General features: G+C 42.7%; 1 protein-coding gene across 10 annotated transcripts in view; it reads left to right on the top strand.

Moving 5' to 3' along the window:
- PACC1 (proton activated chloride channel 1) overlaps positions 1–16,440 on the top strand; it is a 41,511-nt gene that overhangs the window by 17,763 nt on the left and 7,308 nt on the right. For 9 of the 10 annotated variants that reach the window (XR_010377139.1, XM_010992131.3, XM_064477172.1 and 6 more), the window contains 2 exons: positions 12,356–12,565; positions 13,994–14,145. Coding sequence is in view for 9 of the 10 variants with exons in the window: in XM_064477170.1 (XP_064333240.1) it covers positions 12,356–12,565; positions 13,994–14,145 (362 nt within the window). In the remaining variant the exon portion in view is untranslated. The remainder of the gene's footprint in view (positions 1–12,355; positions 12,566–13,993; positions 14,146–16,440) is intronic. The other variant, XM_064477169.1, reaches the window with a different exon arrangement.

The raw sequence follows: 16,440 nt of genomic DNA, 5'->3' as shown, positions 1-16,440 counted from the left end.
GTAGGAGTGTTCCTTTTTATCCACATCCTCTCTGGCATTTATCATTTGTAGACTTTTTAATGATGGCCATTTTGACTGGCATGAGTGATACCTGATTGTAGTTTTGATTTGCATTTCTCTACAATTAGTGATATTGAGCATCTTTTCATGTGCTTGTTGGCCATTTATGTGTCTTTGGAGAGGTGTCTGTTTAGGTCTTCTGCCCATTTTTGGATTGGGTTGTTTGTTCTTTTGGCATTAAGGTGTATGAGCTGTTTGTATATTTTGGAAATTAGTCCCTTGTTGTCTTTTCATTTTGTTGATGGTATCCCTAGCTGTGCAAAAGCTTTTAAGTTTAATTAGATCCCATTTGTTTATTTTTGCTTTTATTTCCATTACTCCGGAAGCTGGTTCAAAAAATGTATTGCTGTGATTTATGTCTGTGAGTGTTCTGCCTATGTTTTGCTCTAGGAGATTTATAGTATCTGGTCTTATATTTAAGTCTTTAATCCATTTTGAGTTTATTTTTGTATATGGTGTTAGAGAATGTTCTCATTTCAGTCTTCTACAGGTAGCTGTCCAGTTTTCCCAGCACCACTTACTGAAGAGACTGTCTTTTCCCTATTGTATATTCTTGCCTCCTTTGTCATAGACTAATTGACCACAAGTGTGTGGGTTTATTTCTGGACTTCTATCTTGTTCCATTGATCTGTGTGTCTGTTTTTGTGCCAGTACCATACTGTTCTGATTACTGTAGCTTGTAGTATAGTCTGAAGTCAGGGAGCATAACTCCCCCAGCTTTTTTCTTCTTTCTCAAGATTGTTTTGGCTATTTGGGGTCTTTTGTGTTTCCATACAAACTTTAACATTTTTTGTTCCAGCTCTGTGAAAGATGTCATTGGTAATTTGATAGGGATTGCACTGAATCTGTAGATTGCCTTGGGTAGTATGGCCATTTTAACCATATTGATTCTTCCAGTCTAAGAACATGGTATATCTTTTCATTTGTTTATGTCATCTTCAATTTCTTTCATCAGTGTCTTACAGTTTTTGGAGCACAAGTCTTTTGCCTCCTTGGGTTGGTTTATTCCTACGTATTGTATTCTTTTGGTGTGATGGTAAATGGTATTGTTTCCTTAATTTCTTTTTCTGCTATTTCATTGTTAGCATATAGAAATGCAACTGATTTCTATATATTAATTTTGTATCCTGCAACTTTACCAAATTCATTGATGAGATCTAGTAGTTTTCTGGTCTCTTCTTTAGGGATTTCTATGTATAGTGTAATGTCATCTGCAAACAGTGACAGTTTTACTTCTTTGTTTCCAATTTGGATTCCTTTTATTTCTTTCTCTTTGATTGCTATGGCTAGGACTTCTAAAACTATGTGGAATAAAAGTGGCTAGAGTGGGTATCTTTGTCTTGTTCCTAATCTTAGAGGACATGCTTTCAGTTTTTTACTGTTGAGTATGTTAGCTGTGGGTTTGTTATATATGGCCTTTATCATGTTGAGGTATACCTATATGCCTGTCTATGCCCACTTTCTGGAGAGTTTTTTTTTAATCATAAATGGATGTTGAATTTTATCAAAAGCTTTTTCTACATCTATTGAGATGATCATATGGTTTTTATTCTTCAGTTTGTTAATGTGGTATGTCAGTCAATCATTGATTTGTGGATATTGAAAAATCCTTGCATCCCTGGATAAATCCCACTTGATCGTGGTGTATGGTCCTTTTAATGCATTTTTGGAGTTGATTTGCTAGTATTTTGTTGAGGATTTTTCATCTATATTCATAAGTGATGTTGGCTTGTAATTTTCTTTTTTTTTGTGATGTCTTTGTCTGGTTTTGGTATTGGGGTGATGATGGCCTTATAGAATGAGTTTGGAAGTGGTCCTTCCTCTGCAATTTTTCGAAATAGTTTCAGAAGGATAGGTGTTAACTGTTCTCTAAATGTTTGGTAGAATTTGTCTGTGAAGCTGTCTGGTCCTGGACTTTTGTTTGTTGAGAATTTTTAAATTACTGATTCAATTTCAGTACAGGTAATTGGTCTCTTCATATTGTCTGTTCTTCCTGTTTCAGTCTTGGCAAATTGTACCTTTCCAAGAAATTGTCCATTTCTTCTGCATTGTCGTTTTTTGGGGCATATAGTTGCTCATAGTAGCCTCTTAATGATCCCTTGTATTTCTGTGGTGTCTGTTGTAACTTTTCCTTTTTCCTTTTTGATTTTATTAATTTGTCCCTTTTTTCTTGAATCTGACTAAAGGTTTATCAATTTTGTTTATCTTTTAGAAGAACAAGCTTTTAGTTTCATTGATTTTTTTCTTTGTTGAGTCTCTTTTATTTATTTCTGCTCTAATCTTTATGATTTCTTTACTTCTACTCTGGGTTTTGTTTGTTCTTTCTCTAGCTGCTTTAGGTGTAGGGTTAGGTTGTTTACTTGAGATTTTTTTCTTGTTTCCTGAGGTAGGCTTGTATCACTATCAACCTCCCTCTTAGAACTACTTTTGCAGCATCCCAGAGGTTTTGGATTGTTGTGTTTTCATTTGTCTCAAAGTATTTTTTGATTTCCTCTTTGACTTCTTCAGTGACCATTGGTTGTTTAGTAGCATATTTTTAGCCTCCATGTGTTTGGAGTTTTTGCAGTTTTTTCCTTGTAGTTGATTTCCAGCCTTTTGGCATTGTGGTCAGAAAGATGCTTGGTATGATTTCAGTTTTCTTAAATTTACTGAGGCTAGCTTTGTGGGCCAGCATGTGGTCGATTCTGGGGGATGTTCCATGTGTGCTTGAGAAGAATGTGTATTCTGTTGCTTTTGGATGAAATGCTTCATAGATATCAATTAAGTCCATCTGGTTTAGTGTGTTATTTAGGGCCTGTATTTCCTTATTAATTTTCTGTCTGGATGACCTGTTCATTGATGTAAGTGGGGTATTAAGGCCCCCCCACTATTATTGTGTTATTGTCGGTAATTCCTTTTATGTCTGTTAACATTTGCCTTATATATTGAGGTGCTCCTGTGTTGGTTGCATATGTATTTACAATTGTTATATCCTCTTCTTGGATTGATCTCTTGAGCTTTATGTAGTGTCCTTCTTTGCTTCTTGTAACAGTCTTTATTTTAAAATCTATTTTGTCTAAAATAAGTATTGCTGCTCCAGCTTTCTTTTGGATTTCATTTGCATGGAGTATCTTTTTCCATCTCCTTACTTACAGCCTGCATGTGTCTCTAGCTCTGAAGTAGGTCTCTTGGAGACAGCATATATTTGGATCTAGTTTTTGTATACATTCAGCCAGTCTGTGTCTTTTGGTTGGAGCATTTAATCCATTTACATTGAAGGTAATTATTGATACGTATGTTCTTATTGTCATTTTGTTAATTGTTTTGGTTTTGTTTTTTTTTTTTTGTAGGTCTCTTTTTTCTCTTTTCTTGTGGTTTAATGCCTAAAGAAGTTCCTTTAACGTTTGTTGTAAAACTGGTTTGGTGGTGCTGAATTCTTTTAGCTTTTGTTTATCTGTAAAGCTTTTGATTTCTCCATCAAATCTGAACAAGAGCCTTGTTGGGTATAGTATTCCTGTGTATATATATATAATATATTGAATTTATTGAAGTATAGTCAGTTTACAATGTTGTGTCGATTTCTGGTGTACAGTGTAGTGCTTCAGTCGTACATGAACATACATATATTTATTTTCACCATAGGTTACCACAAGGTATTGAGTATAGTTCCCTGTGCTATACAGTATGAACTTGTTGTTTATCTATTTTATATATATTAGTTAGTATCTGCAAATCACGAACTCCTAATTTATCCCTTCCCACCCCTTCCCCCGTAACCATAAATTTGTTTTCTATGTCTGTGTCTGTTTTGTAAATAAGTCTGTTTGTCTTTTTTTTTTCTTTAAATTTCACATATAAATGGTATCATACAGTATTTTTCTTTCTCTTTCTGGCTTACCTCACTTAGAATGACAATCTCCAGGTCCATCCAAGTTGCTGCAAATGGCATTGTTTTATTCTTTCTTATGGCTGAGTAGTATTCCATTGCATAAATATACCACAACTTCTTCATCCAGTCATCTGTTGATGGACAGTTAGGTTGTTTCCATGCCTGAACTATTGTATATGGTGCTGTTGTGAACATTGGGGTGCAGGTATCTTTTTGAATTAGAGTTCCCTCCAGATATATGCCCAGGAGTAGGGTTGCTAGATCATATGGTAAGTCTATTTTTAGTCTTTTGAGGAATCTCCATCCTATTTTCCGTAACAGCTGCACCAAACTGCATTCCCACCAGCAGTGTAGGAGGGTTCCGTTTTCTCCACATCCTTTCCAGCATTTGTTGTTTGTGGACATTTTAATAATGGCCATTCTGACTGGTGTGAGGTGATAGCTCATTGAAGTTTTGATTTGCATTTCTCTGATAATTACTGATATTGAGCGTTTTTTCATGTGTTTATTGGCCATTTGTATGTCTTCATTGGAGAATTGCTTGTTTAGGTTCTGCCCATTTTTTGATTGGGTTTTTTTTTTTTCTTATGAAGTTGTATGAGCTGTTTTTTTCTTGTTAAGTTGTATGAGCTGTTTATATATTCTGGAGGTTAAACCTTTGTCAGTCACATCATTTGCAAGTATTTTCTCCTATTCTGTAGGTTGTCTTTTGGTTTCCTTTGCTGTGCAAAAGCTTATAAGTTTTAGATCCCATTTGTTTGTTTTTGCTTTTATTTCTGTTGCCTGAGTAGACTGCCCTAGAAGAACATTGCTAAGATTTATGTCAGATAATGTTTTCCCTATATTTTATTCTATTTTTTTTAACATTTTTTCTTGATTTATAATCATTTTACAATGTTGTGTCAAATTCCAGTGTTCAGCACAATTTTTCAGTCATTCATGGACATATACACACTCATTGTCACATTTTTTTCTCTGTGAGTTATCATAACATTTTGTGTATATTTCCCTGTGCTATACAGTGTAATCTTGTTTATCTATTCTACAATTTTGAAATCCCAGTCTATCCCTTCCCACCCTCCACCCCCCTGGTAACCACAAGTCTGTATTCTCTGTCTGTGAGTCTATTTCTGTCCTGTATTTACACTTTGTTTTTGTTTGTTTGTTTGTTTTTGTTTTTGTTTTTTAGATTCCACATATGAGCGATCTCCTATGGTATTTTTCTTTCTCTTTCTGGCTTACTTCACTTAGAATGACATTCTCCAGGAGCATCCATGTTGCTGCAAATGGCATTATGTTGTTGGTTTTTATGGCTGAGTAGTATTCCATTGTATAAATATACCACCTCTTCTTTATCCAGTCACCTGTTGATGGACATTTAGGCTGTTGCCATGTTTTGGCTATTGTAAATAGTGCTGCTATGAACATTGGGGTGCAGGTGTCATCCTGAAGTAGATTTCCTTCTGGATAAAAGCCCAGGAGTGGGATTCCTGGGTCATATGGTAAGTCTATTCCTAGTCTTTTGAGGAATCTCCACGCTGTTTTCCATAGTGGCTGCACCAAACTGCATTCCCACCAGCAGTGTAGGAGGGTTCCCCTTTCTCCACAGCCTCTCCAGCATTTATCATTTGTGGATTTTTGAATGACGGCCATTCTGACTGGTGTGAGGTGATACCTCATTGTAGTTTTGATTTGCATTTCTCTGATAATTAGTGATATTGAGCATTTTTTCATGTGCTTTTTGATCATTTGTATGTCTTCCTTGGAGAATTGCTTGTTTAGGTCTTCTGCCCATTTTTGGATTGGGTTGTTTATTTTTATCTTATTGAGTTGTATGAGCTGCTTATATATTCTGGAGATCAAGCCTTTGTCGGTTTCACTTGCAAAAATTTTCTCCCATTCCGTAGGTTTTCTTCTTGTTTTACTTCTGGTTTCCTTTGCTGTGCAGAAGCTTGTAAGTTTCATTAGGTCCCATTTGTTTATTCTTGCTTTTATTTCTTCTAGGAGAAAATTTTTGAAATGTATGTCAGATAATGTTTTGCCTATGTTTTCCTCTAGGAGGTTTATTGTATCTTGTCTTATGTTTAAGTCTTTAATCCATTTTGAGTTGATTTTTGTATATGGTGTAAGGGAGTGTTCTAGCTTCATTGTTTTACATGCTGCTGTCCAGTTTTCCCAACACCATTTGCTGAAGAGACTGTCTTTATTCCAATGTATATTCTTGCCTCCTTTGTCGAAGATGAGTTGACCAAAAGTTTGTGGGTTCATTTCTGGGCTCTCTATTCTGTTCCATTGGTCTATATGTCTGTTTTGGTACCAATACCATGCTGTCTTGATGACTGTAGCTCTATAGTATTGTCTGAAGTCTGGGAGAGTTATTCTTCCAGCCTCTTTCTTTCTCTTCAGTAATGCTTTGGCAATTCTAGGTCTTTGATGGTTCCATATAAATTTTATTATGATTTGTTCTAGTTCTGTGAAATATGTCCTGGGTAATTGGATAGGGATTGCATTAAATCTGTAGATTGCCTTGGGCAGTGTGACCATTTTAACAATATTGATTCTTCCAATCCAAGAGCATGGAATATCTTTCCATTTTTTAAAGTCTTCTTTAATTTCCTTCATCAATGGTTTATAGTTTTCTGTGTATAATTCTTTCACCTCCTTGGTTAGATTTATTCCCAGATATTTTATTACTTTGGGTGCTATTTTAAAGGGGATTGTTTCTTTACTTTCTTCTTCTGTTGATTTATCGTTAGTGTAAAGAAATGCAACTGATTTTTGAACGTTAATTTTGTAACCTGCTACCTTGCTGAATTCTTCAATCAGCTCTAGTAGCTTTTGTGTGGACCTTTTAGGGTTTTCTATATATAGTAACATGTCATCAGCATATAATAACACTTTTACCTCTTCTTTTCCAATTTGGAACCCTTTTATTATATCCCTTTATATATAAAGTATTTAAGCCATTTTGAGTTTATTTTTGTGTATGGTGTGAGGGAGTATTCTAACTTCATTGATTTACATGCAGCTGTCCAGTTACCCAGTACCATTTTCTGAAGAGACTGCCTTTACTGCACTGTATGTCCTTGCCTGCTTTGTCAAAGATTAATTGACCAAAATTTTTTGGGTTTATTTCCTGGCTCTATATTCTGTTCCATTGACCCATATTTCTGTTTTTGTACCAATAGCATGCTGTTTTGATTACTGTAGCTCTGTAGTATTGCCTGAAGTCTAGGAGGGGTATTCCTTCAGCTTCATTCTTTTTCTTCAGTAATGCTTTGGCAGTTCTGGGTCTTCCGTGATTCCATATACATTTTAGGATTGTTTGTTTAAGTTCTGTGAAAAATGTCCTGGGTAATTTGATAGGGATCACATTAACTCTGTAGATTGTTTTGGGTAGTATGGCCATTTTAACAATATTGATTCTTCTTATCCAAGAACATGGGATATCTATCCATTTCTTTAAGTCATCTTTAATTTTCTTAGTTAATGTTTTGTAATTCTTTGTGTATAATTTCTTTCACTTCTTTAGTCAGATTTATTCCCAAGTTTTGGGGGTTTTTTGGATGCAATTTTAAAAGGGATTGTTTCTTTACTTTCCTTTTCTGATATTTCATTGTTAGTGTAAGGAAATGGAACTGATTTCTGTATGTTAATCTTGTATCTTGCTACCTTGCAGAATACTTTTATCAGGTCTAGTAGTTTTTGTGTAGAGCTTTTAGGGTTTTCTATACGTAGTATCACATCATCCACATATAATGACGGTTTTTCCTCTTCTCTTCCAATTTGGATCCCTTTTATTTCTTTTTCTTGTCTAATTGCTATGGCTAGGATTTCCAATATTATATTGAATAGAAGTGGTGAGAGTGGGTATCCTTGTCTTGTTCCAGATTTTAGTAGGAACGCTTTCAACTATTCACTGTTGAATATTATTCTGGCTTGTGGTGTGCCTGACAGGGCACCCTGTATAGGACACTCTCTGGGAGAGGATCTTAGTGCAGGACTCACAGAGAGGGACTTAGATAGTAAAGCAGAGCAGGGTAATGAGAGAAACACAGAGGGAAGGCAAATGGTAAAGCTGTGAGGGAGTGGACATTGACACAGCCCCTAATAACAGTAAGAAGCAGCAAAAGTAGAATCAGGGACAAAGGAAGTTGACAGGTGAATTGCTTTAATTCCTTTTGGAGAACTAGAGCTGCTTTGTACTTGGCTTCACTTGCAGCTCCTCAGGGGATTTCCTTTGGGCTTCCTGGTTCCTCACTGTTTGTAGCTGTAGAGTAAATGTCCATTGTCTCGGAACCTGTTCTTCATGGCCTGAAGGAACCCCACAGACACTTCTCGGAATTGGTATTCCCATGTAAAGTAAGAATTTTCTAAAGTATTTCGCCAGAAATAATAAGGCACACCAGTTGGCTTATAGTTTTATATGCCTGAAACACACTAGTATTCTCTGACAAATTGAGAGTAGCTAGTTAACAGCAAAACTTAGTTCACCTGTCCTTTAGATTATTCATTCATTTAACAGACATGGAAACATTGTGCCTACCATGTGAAAGACATTGTATTCTGCCCCACCTCCATTTTTATCTTTAGCATATATATTTTTTCTAATTCATTATTGCGAGATTATAGTTCCATAATCTTCATCTTTGCTGTCTTCATCACTGAGGGCTTCATTTTTGGAGGGGTAGAGCCTACATTCATTTTTTCCAATAACAGTCATTCATTGAGCAGGCCCTCTGCGTTGCATTCTGCAACAATCTCTCATTTACTTCTCTCAGAAATCCTGGAAAACTGAAATGATTATTTTTCACATGAAGAATGTGAGCCTTAAGAGCATTAAGTTTCTAGTTGCATAGTAGTTCGTAGTAGAGCTGGGGCTGGAACCCAGATCTTTCTGAGTCTAAAGCTTCTACTCTTTACCCCTGGGCTAGATATCTGATCTTTCAGTTCACAAAACAAGTGAGTAATGAACACTGAATTATTTTTTTCCTTAAAATCCTCCTGGTGCTTTAGGCACAGGGCTAATGTGACCTCCTCCACAAAGCCTTTGGTAATCTCTGTCCTTATCCCTGCACTCTTTGTTAATCATGCTGAACAAAGGAAATCTCATATTTTACATCCTCACATCATTCTGAATTCTCTAGCACTTGTAGCACAAACCATCAGTTCTCTCTTGCTATCGGCCCGAAGCACCCAGCACAGAGTGTTGCACATGGAGTTGATGCTGGATGCATGTTTGTAGAAGTAAAGAATGAATGGTTTCCTTCTATCAACCTAGGACACTTTGGTATTTCTGTGCTGCTCTTGTTTTTGTGCTTTTAGAAAAAAGAAATTGAAATAATTTTGAGCAAATGCTCTTGTGTCTTTGCATTTAAAGTGCATCTTTTATAAACAGCATTTGGTTGGGTCTTGTTAATCCACGCTGACAGTCTCTGCTTTAATTGGAGTGTTTAGTCCATTTGCGTTTAATTTAATTATTGATATGGTTGCATTGGTTCTGCCATTTTACTGTTTTCTGTTTGTCTCATGTCTGTTGTTTCTGTTCCCTCTTTCCTGAAAGTTACAAACTTTACAATATTGTTGATAATTTTTGCTTAAGATCACCTTAAATTTTAAAAACATATAAATTGCTTTTTATATTTACCCAGCTATTTAATATTTCCAGTGATCTTTATTCCTTTTTATACATCTGAGAATTACCATTTAGAATGCAGAGTTTTCTTTAGCGTATGTTATAGTGCAGGTCTGTTGGTGATGAATTCTCTCAGCTTTTGTGTTTGAAGATGTCTTTATTTTCCCTTCATTTTTGATGGTTTTGTTGGAATTTTACAATTCGAGGTTGTTAGAAAATTTTTTCAGTACTTTAAAGACGTTCCTTTGTCATTTGACCTTCATTATTTCTGATCAAAAGTTAACCTATTGTTAAATACTATTTCCTGTATGTGATAGGATTTTTTTTTTTCTGACTGCTTTCAAGATTTTTCTTTTATCTTTGCATTGGCAATTTGACTGTGATTTGCCTGGATTGATTTTCTTATTTATCCTGCTTGGCGTATATTAAGCTTGTTGGATGTATAAATTGTTTTATCCTCCAGTTTTGGGAAGTTAGGGCCATTATTTTTTCAGATTTTTTTGTCACCCATTTTCTCTCTGGTTACATGTTAGAGTTCTACATAGTGTCCCACAGTTACCCAGGCTTTGTTAGTTTTTCTTTGCAATTTTTTTTTTCAGATTGAATAATTTCTGTTTAACTTCAGTGACAATGACATTTTTTTCATTCCATCTTTCGCTGTTAAGACTATGCAGTGAATTTTTAGTTTTATTCATTTTTCTTTTCAGCTCTAGAATTCTTATTGGTTCTTTTTTTGTAGTTTTAATTTCTCTATTTCCCCTCTGTTCGTCCCCTATCCATATATTTTCTTTTATATCCTTTAAGTGATGTAAAATTCTTTTCTGCTAGTTACAACATCGGGGTAATTTTTGGTCTTAGTGTCTATATACTGCTTTTTCACTTGAGTATGGGTGGCATTTTCTAGTTTCTTTGAATGCCTAGTGTTTTTTTTTGTTTGTTTGTTTTTTTTACTGAACACTAGACATTACCAATGACACATTATGGAGGTTCTGGATTCTCCTGTGATCCCGTGAAGAATTTTTGTCTTGGCAGGTAGTTAAAATGGCAAGACTCAGGTTCTGAACTGCTGTGTCCCCTGCATTAGCAGCTGAAATCTTTGCTCAGTTCTTTCAGTTTCCAGATGCTACTGTTTTGCTGGAGCTCCCTGGGGTCTCCAGCCAAGTATTTGAGCAGATTTTATTTGCAGATTTGAAGGTTTATTCCCCTGTGTGGCTCCCTCCCTTTCAGGGTTTTCCCTCTAACTTTCTGACTGCCCTGCCAGCCCTGAACTCTGTCCACTGTCCCCCTGCACTGTGCCTTTTAGAGCCTGTTGAGTGCCCTCAGGCAAAAAGTGGCAGATTGGCGAATCTCACCAAATGTAGTTATTTTCTTTCAAGGGTAAACTCTCTTCCAGTTTCTGCGTGCTTTGGATCATTTCCGAGTGCCTTCAGATAATGTTTTGTCCAAATTCTGTCATTGTTACGTGTAGAAGGGCGGCGTGACCAAGCAGCTTCATCACTGTTGGAAGCCACAGGCCAAGCTGATTCCTTTCTGGGCTTACATTCATAGCCCTCCTCACCCTCAGCCTGTGCTCAGCTGCCGTGGGGGAGCCTGGGCTTTTCCGCAGGGAGCCGCAGTTCCAGCTGAGCAGCAGAGACGGTCCAGGAGCGCTGTGGGAGTGTCTCTGTTAGCTCGGACTATCCCAACAAAGAGCCGCAGGCTGGGTGGCTTAAGCAACAGAAATGTTTTTCTCATTTCTGGAGGCTGGAAGTCTCAGGTCAAAGTGTTGGCAAGTTTGAGAGTCTCTTGAGGCCCCTCTCCTGGGCCTGCAGACGGCTGCCGTCTCCATATGTCCTTATGGGGCTTTTTCTGTGTGTGTGCGTGTGTGCACCCCTAGGGTCTCCCCTGCTTCAGGTAAGGACACTAGTCTATTGGAGTAGGGGCCCACCCTTATGACCTCGTTTAACCTAAATTACCTCCTTAAATGCCTTGTCTCCAGGTATGGTCACATTGGATGGGGGTTAGGGCTTCAGCATATGGCTTTTGGGGAGGGGAGACACAATTCAGTCCTTAACAGAGAGGAATGGAGGCTGGGGATGGTGTGAGAGCAGGCAGGACACAGTCATTCATTGTGTGAATGCAGAGTGCCTGCTCTGTTCCAGCACAGCGTGAAGGGCCAGAGGCTCAGGAGGGACAAGACCTGCCCTGTCCCTGCCCTCAGGGAGCTCACACCTAGGGGGTTTAAAAGACCTGTAGACAGTGACATTGCAGAGTGATGCCAGGGACACAGGGTGCCCCAGGAGCACTGAGGGGGGAATGCCCACATCAAGTTACGGGGTCAGGGAAGGCTTCCTCGAGAAAGTGCCTTTCTAAACTGAAACCTGAGGGATGAGTTAGGAGTCAGCTGTGGAAGAAAAGTGTTTCAGGCCAGGCTTGGGGAATGGCAGGTGTGAGGGGCCCCAGAGCTGAGGAGGGCACACTAGGGGACAGTCCTTTAGTACAATAGGAGATGGGGAGCTTGGGGGAGTGAATGATCGGGAGGTAAGGCCGGGAGGCTGGCTGGGGCCACCCCCTTGCTGGAATGTAACTATCTGTCCCTCTAGAGAGGAGTCGTCTTCAGCTCGGGATCTCCTTCCCGGCAGAGCACATGCATGGGGAAGGTTGACAGGTGCCGTGTGTGATGATTTGGGGCTGGGGACTGAGGCGGGGAGGCTGGGTGTGCAGGTGACCTCGCCTCCTTGGTGAAGCAGGTAGGGGACCTGGAAGTTGCCCACCTCTCCTGGGTCACATGTGTGTCACTCACTGTTGTTCAGCCCTGGACAGCGAGTCCGCCTCCAGCAGCATCCGCTTCAGCAAGGCCTGCCTGAAAAACGTCTTCTCAGTCCTGCTTATCTTCATCTATCTGCTCCTCATGGCCGTGGCCGTCTTCCTAGTCTACCAGACCATCACAGACTTCCGTGAGAAACTCAAGCACCCAGTCATGTCAGTGTCGTACAAGGAGGTGGACCGCTACGACGCCCCAGGTAGAGCCTTCCCTGGATGGGCGCCTGGCCCAGGTCTGGGGCATCAGCTTGCAAATACTCCGAGCTACTGTTGTGCTTCTGGTGCCATGCTGGGCACCACGGGCAGGGTGAGGAGTCCCAGCGCAGTCCAGGTGTAGGTTACACATCCCAAGAGCTGCCTTCAGTGCTCAGCCCAGTGTTGTGTGCTGAAGAGGGATGCGGGCTGAGCCTGTAGTGGTTGCTGCAGAAGCTGGGTGGGCAAGGAGCACTGCACAGAGGCAGGATCTGAGCTGGGCTTTGGTAGGTAGGAAGAGAATTTCTCTGGGAGGAGGATCCACAGAAGCAAAGGTGGGTGTGGGGAGGTGGGGGCCTCTCTGGAGAGGATGAGTCTAGCCTGGCTGGAGCCAGAGGCCAGGGATGAGAAGTGGGAGTTAAGAGTGGCAGGGAGGCCAGGCCATCCAGAGGTAGGTGGGGCCCTGCCTGGAGAGGGGCTCCTCGGCCACATGCCTCTCCTGTCCCTGCGGGGAGTCCAGTCCCCGAGTGAGGAGTCATCTCTGCTGTAGAGTAGACTGTCTGCTCCGGGGCAGTGGCACTGGCACTGAACTCTGTGTGGAGTGAGCAGGGAGGCATGAACTCTGTGGGCTCAGGCTCTGCCCACCCGGCCTGTGTCACCTGCTCTGCCCTCAGGATGACCCCGAGGGACCTTCTGGACAGCCTGCTCACAGGGCAGAGCTGGAGTCTTGAGTCCGCTCTGCCTGGGTCTTCTTGATAACTGCTGGTCCTGAGGCCTCGCCCACCTGCCTGTCTCGTGATTGGCCCCCTTCTCTGTGTGTCTGCTTCAGTCTCTTTATCTGTGGGTTTTACTCTCTGTTTCTGGTCTCTTGGTCTCTCTGACTCTGCCTGTGTCTGGAGTCACATGCTATTCTCCGTGTTTTCACCACTGAGGTTAGAACAGCTACCGTCTGTAAAGCCTTGAATGAGGTGCTTTGACCTGGGGAGAGGGAGGGACTTTGGGGATGCACATTGTGCACTTGGAGCTCCCAGTTGGAGCGGGAGGTGAGAGGCGGACTGAGACCCGGGGACTCGCACAGCCGAGGGCGCCTGGTGAGCACAGGTGGTGGTGGTGCCGGGAAGCTGGCACTGCCAGGCTCAGTCTGGGAGGCCCCCTCGGAGGGTGTGGAGCTGGGTTCTGAAGTGGGGCGGGTTTTGGTGCGGGTGCTGGGGAGGCCGTGTCCCAGCCGGGAGAGGGCTTACTGAGGAGGCAGTTGCCTCCTCCCTCAGAGCAGGGCTTTCTGCGGGCAGGGTGTGTGGCTCCCCCTCTGTAACCCTGTTCTTCTTGCTCCTCTTAGTTAGGTGGTTGTTGGTGTGAAAAAACCTATATAATGTGATTTTAGGGGGGTGGTCAGGGACTGTGACTCCTGAATTCACTTTTCCCGGTTTGCCCTCCAGGCATTGCCCTGTACCCCGGTCAGGCCCAGCTGCTCAGCTGTAAGCACCATTACGAGGTCATTCCACCTCTGAGGAGCCCCGGCCAGCCAGGAGACTTGAACTGCACCACCCACAGGATCAACTACACGGACCCCTTCTCCAATCAGACTCTGGTAACTCTTGTCAGCCCGGGCTGGGGCTGGGCTGCATGCTCTGTCGGCCCCCAGCACATATGGGGCAGTCAGGAGGGGGCGGGCCGTGGCGGGCTCGCCTGCATTCAGGGAGGGCATAGGGGTCCTCAGCCTTCTCTGAGTGACCGTCAGGGATTCCCAACATTGTGATAAAATCCCGTCCTTTGATGGAAGGATGAAGTGCTCCAGGGTGGGGCTGGTGTGACCTAGTAAAGTGGGTCCTACACCTGACTGCTGGACCAAGTTGCCAGGATTCTTTTTGAAAATATAGATTTCAGGTTCCCCATGGGGCCAACTGGATCATCATTCCTGGGGATGGGGCCCAGGAATCCGTATTTTGAAATAACTGCCAGCATGAAGAAGGAGTGCTGTGCTGGGGACGAGGACCCCAGCCCTGCTGTCCCCCAGGGCTCAGCTCAGCGGGGAGTGGACGGTGGGGGAACGGTGCCTGCAGAGAGTTCCAAAGGCAGGGAAGGAATTTTTTATTTATTTACATCTTCTCTGTTTCATCCCATATCCTTGTTTCCAGAAGGATTGAACAGGGCTGAGTAAGCTTTCGAACTCAAAGGGAGGAAGTAAAGGTTTCCTAGGCAGAGGAACTCTGCACCTGGACATAAAGGGGGGAAACAGCATGTTTGTGCCGTAGCAGAATTCCAGCGGTGGGTGTTTCTGGAGGCTCAGGTGTCCCTGATGAGCAGTGGGAGGCGGAGCTGTGGACAGAAGTAACGGTTAGTGAAGAAAGCACGCATGTCGTGCTGGGGAGCCAGGCCTGCCCCTCCGGCTGATAGGGAGCTACTGGTGGGTCTGAAGATGAGAGAATCACACAAGACTTTTTGTTTATTCTAAGCTTCCTCCTAAAATCCTGCTGAAATGATTCCCACTCCTTCAAAAAGAGAGTAAGATAAAATATCAGTCTTAGTCCTGTAAACCAAAAACGGGTACCATAGGTAGACCAGAAAGTTTGAGGAACTGGTCCAAAACATGAATAGCAAATTGGGTCAGGTTGGTGGAGCAAGATGAGAGAAAACCTAAACCCTAGAACAGATGCAGGAGAGGACTGCTGTCGAAGCGAAAGCTTTCCTTCCAGCCCCCAGCTCTGCGTCAGCACGTTCAAAGAGCAGGGTAATAATTACAGGATCTCCTGCTGGCTGTGCCGTTCCCCCTCCCAGGGCACACAGAGCTGCGGGGACCGTGTTTGCTCTGGGGAAAAGGCCCCGGGGCCGTTCTCTGCGTAAGCTAAAGGGAGAGTCCCTGCTTGCGCTTTGGGCCAGCAGAGAAAAACAGCAGAACTTGAGACTGGACCTCCACCGTGGTGGCAGGAGAGAACCACCAGGAAGGAATGAGCAGTGCAGGAGGTGCCCGGCCTGCTGGCATCCGCCCGCTGCCTCGGAGCCCGGGACGAGGGCAAGCCTGGCAGAGGACCACTTAGGAAGAAACCCGCACTGCAGACCCGTACTAGTCAGTCTAGCCCTCAGTCAGAAATAAGAATGGAGAATTAAGGGCCACTAGACATTTACATGAAACCAATGACGTAAAAGAAAAGGACGGAGGGGAACACACAGAATGGACTCCAGGGAAGTGGAAGCTAACTTAAATGAAAAGGAAAATAACTTCTAAACATTTTAATGAAGAGCTGGAAAATACAGTAGAACGCCATCTCCCTGGATTCCCGGGTCTGTCCGTCCCCTCTGTACTGACCGGACGCCCGTGCACACGCTGAGATGGCCCCGCGGGCACAGGCTCTCTGGCCGCCCCTCCTCTCAGCTCCCACTTGAGTGGTACCCGTCCTAGGAGTCCTTGTGTTTATTCCCAGCCCTGCTCATGCCAGCTGTACTTGCTGTCAGAGTTATGTAATGTAACTAAGTATTAGAGAAACCCATGAAGGAAGGGCACAGGAGATTTGTTTCCATGAAAACTTAAGTTGAAAGAGGTTACTCCTCCAGCCCGGGGTGACGGTCAGTGTTCCCCACCATGGTGGCCCCTTGCAGTCCACGGCTGTAAAGTAAGAAGTCCCCTGCTCCCTGGGCACCAGGTCCCCTCCCCGAACCAGTGCAGAGCAGAGGAGTGCAGTGAACGCCACATGGGAAAGGGAAGAGTGGGAAGCACACTGCCCCAGGCCGCGATGAACCCGGCGGGTGGGACCTGCGAGGTGTCCTGCCTTGGCCCCAGGTTGGTGGCGGGTGGAGTGGGGTTGGGGCTGCACCTTGGTAGAGACTCTGTGTCCTCAGTTCCCCCCGGCCTCGGCTGGGAGAGCCTGCCTTGGCGGGGATCCTCCAG

This window comes from Camelus dromedarius, chromosome 21, assembly GCF_036321535.1.
Source record: "Camelus dromedarius isolate mCamDro1 chromosome 21, mCamDro1.pat, whole genome shotgun sequence".
NCBI lineage: Eukaryota > Metazoa > Chordata > Mammalia > Artiodactyla > Camelidae > Camelus > Camelus dromedarius.
The sequence above is the reverse complement of the archived record's forward strand: the minus strand, read 5'-3'. Positions and strand labels throughout refer to the sequence as shown.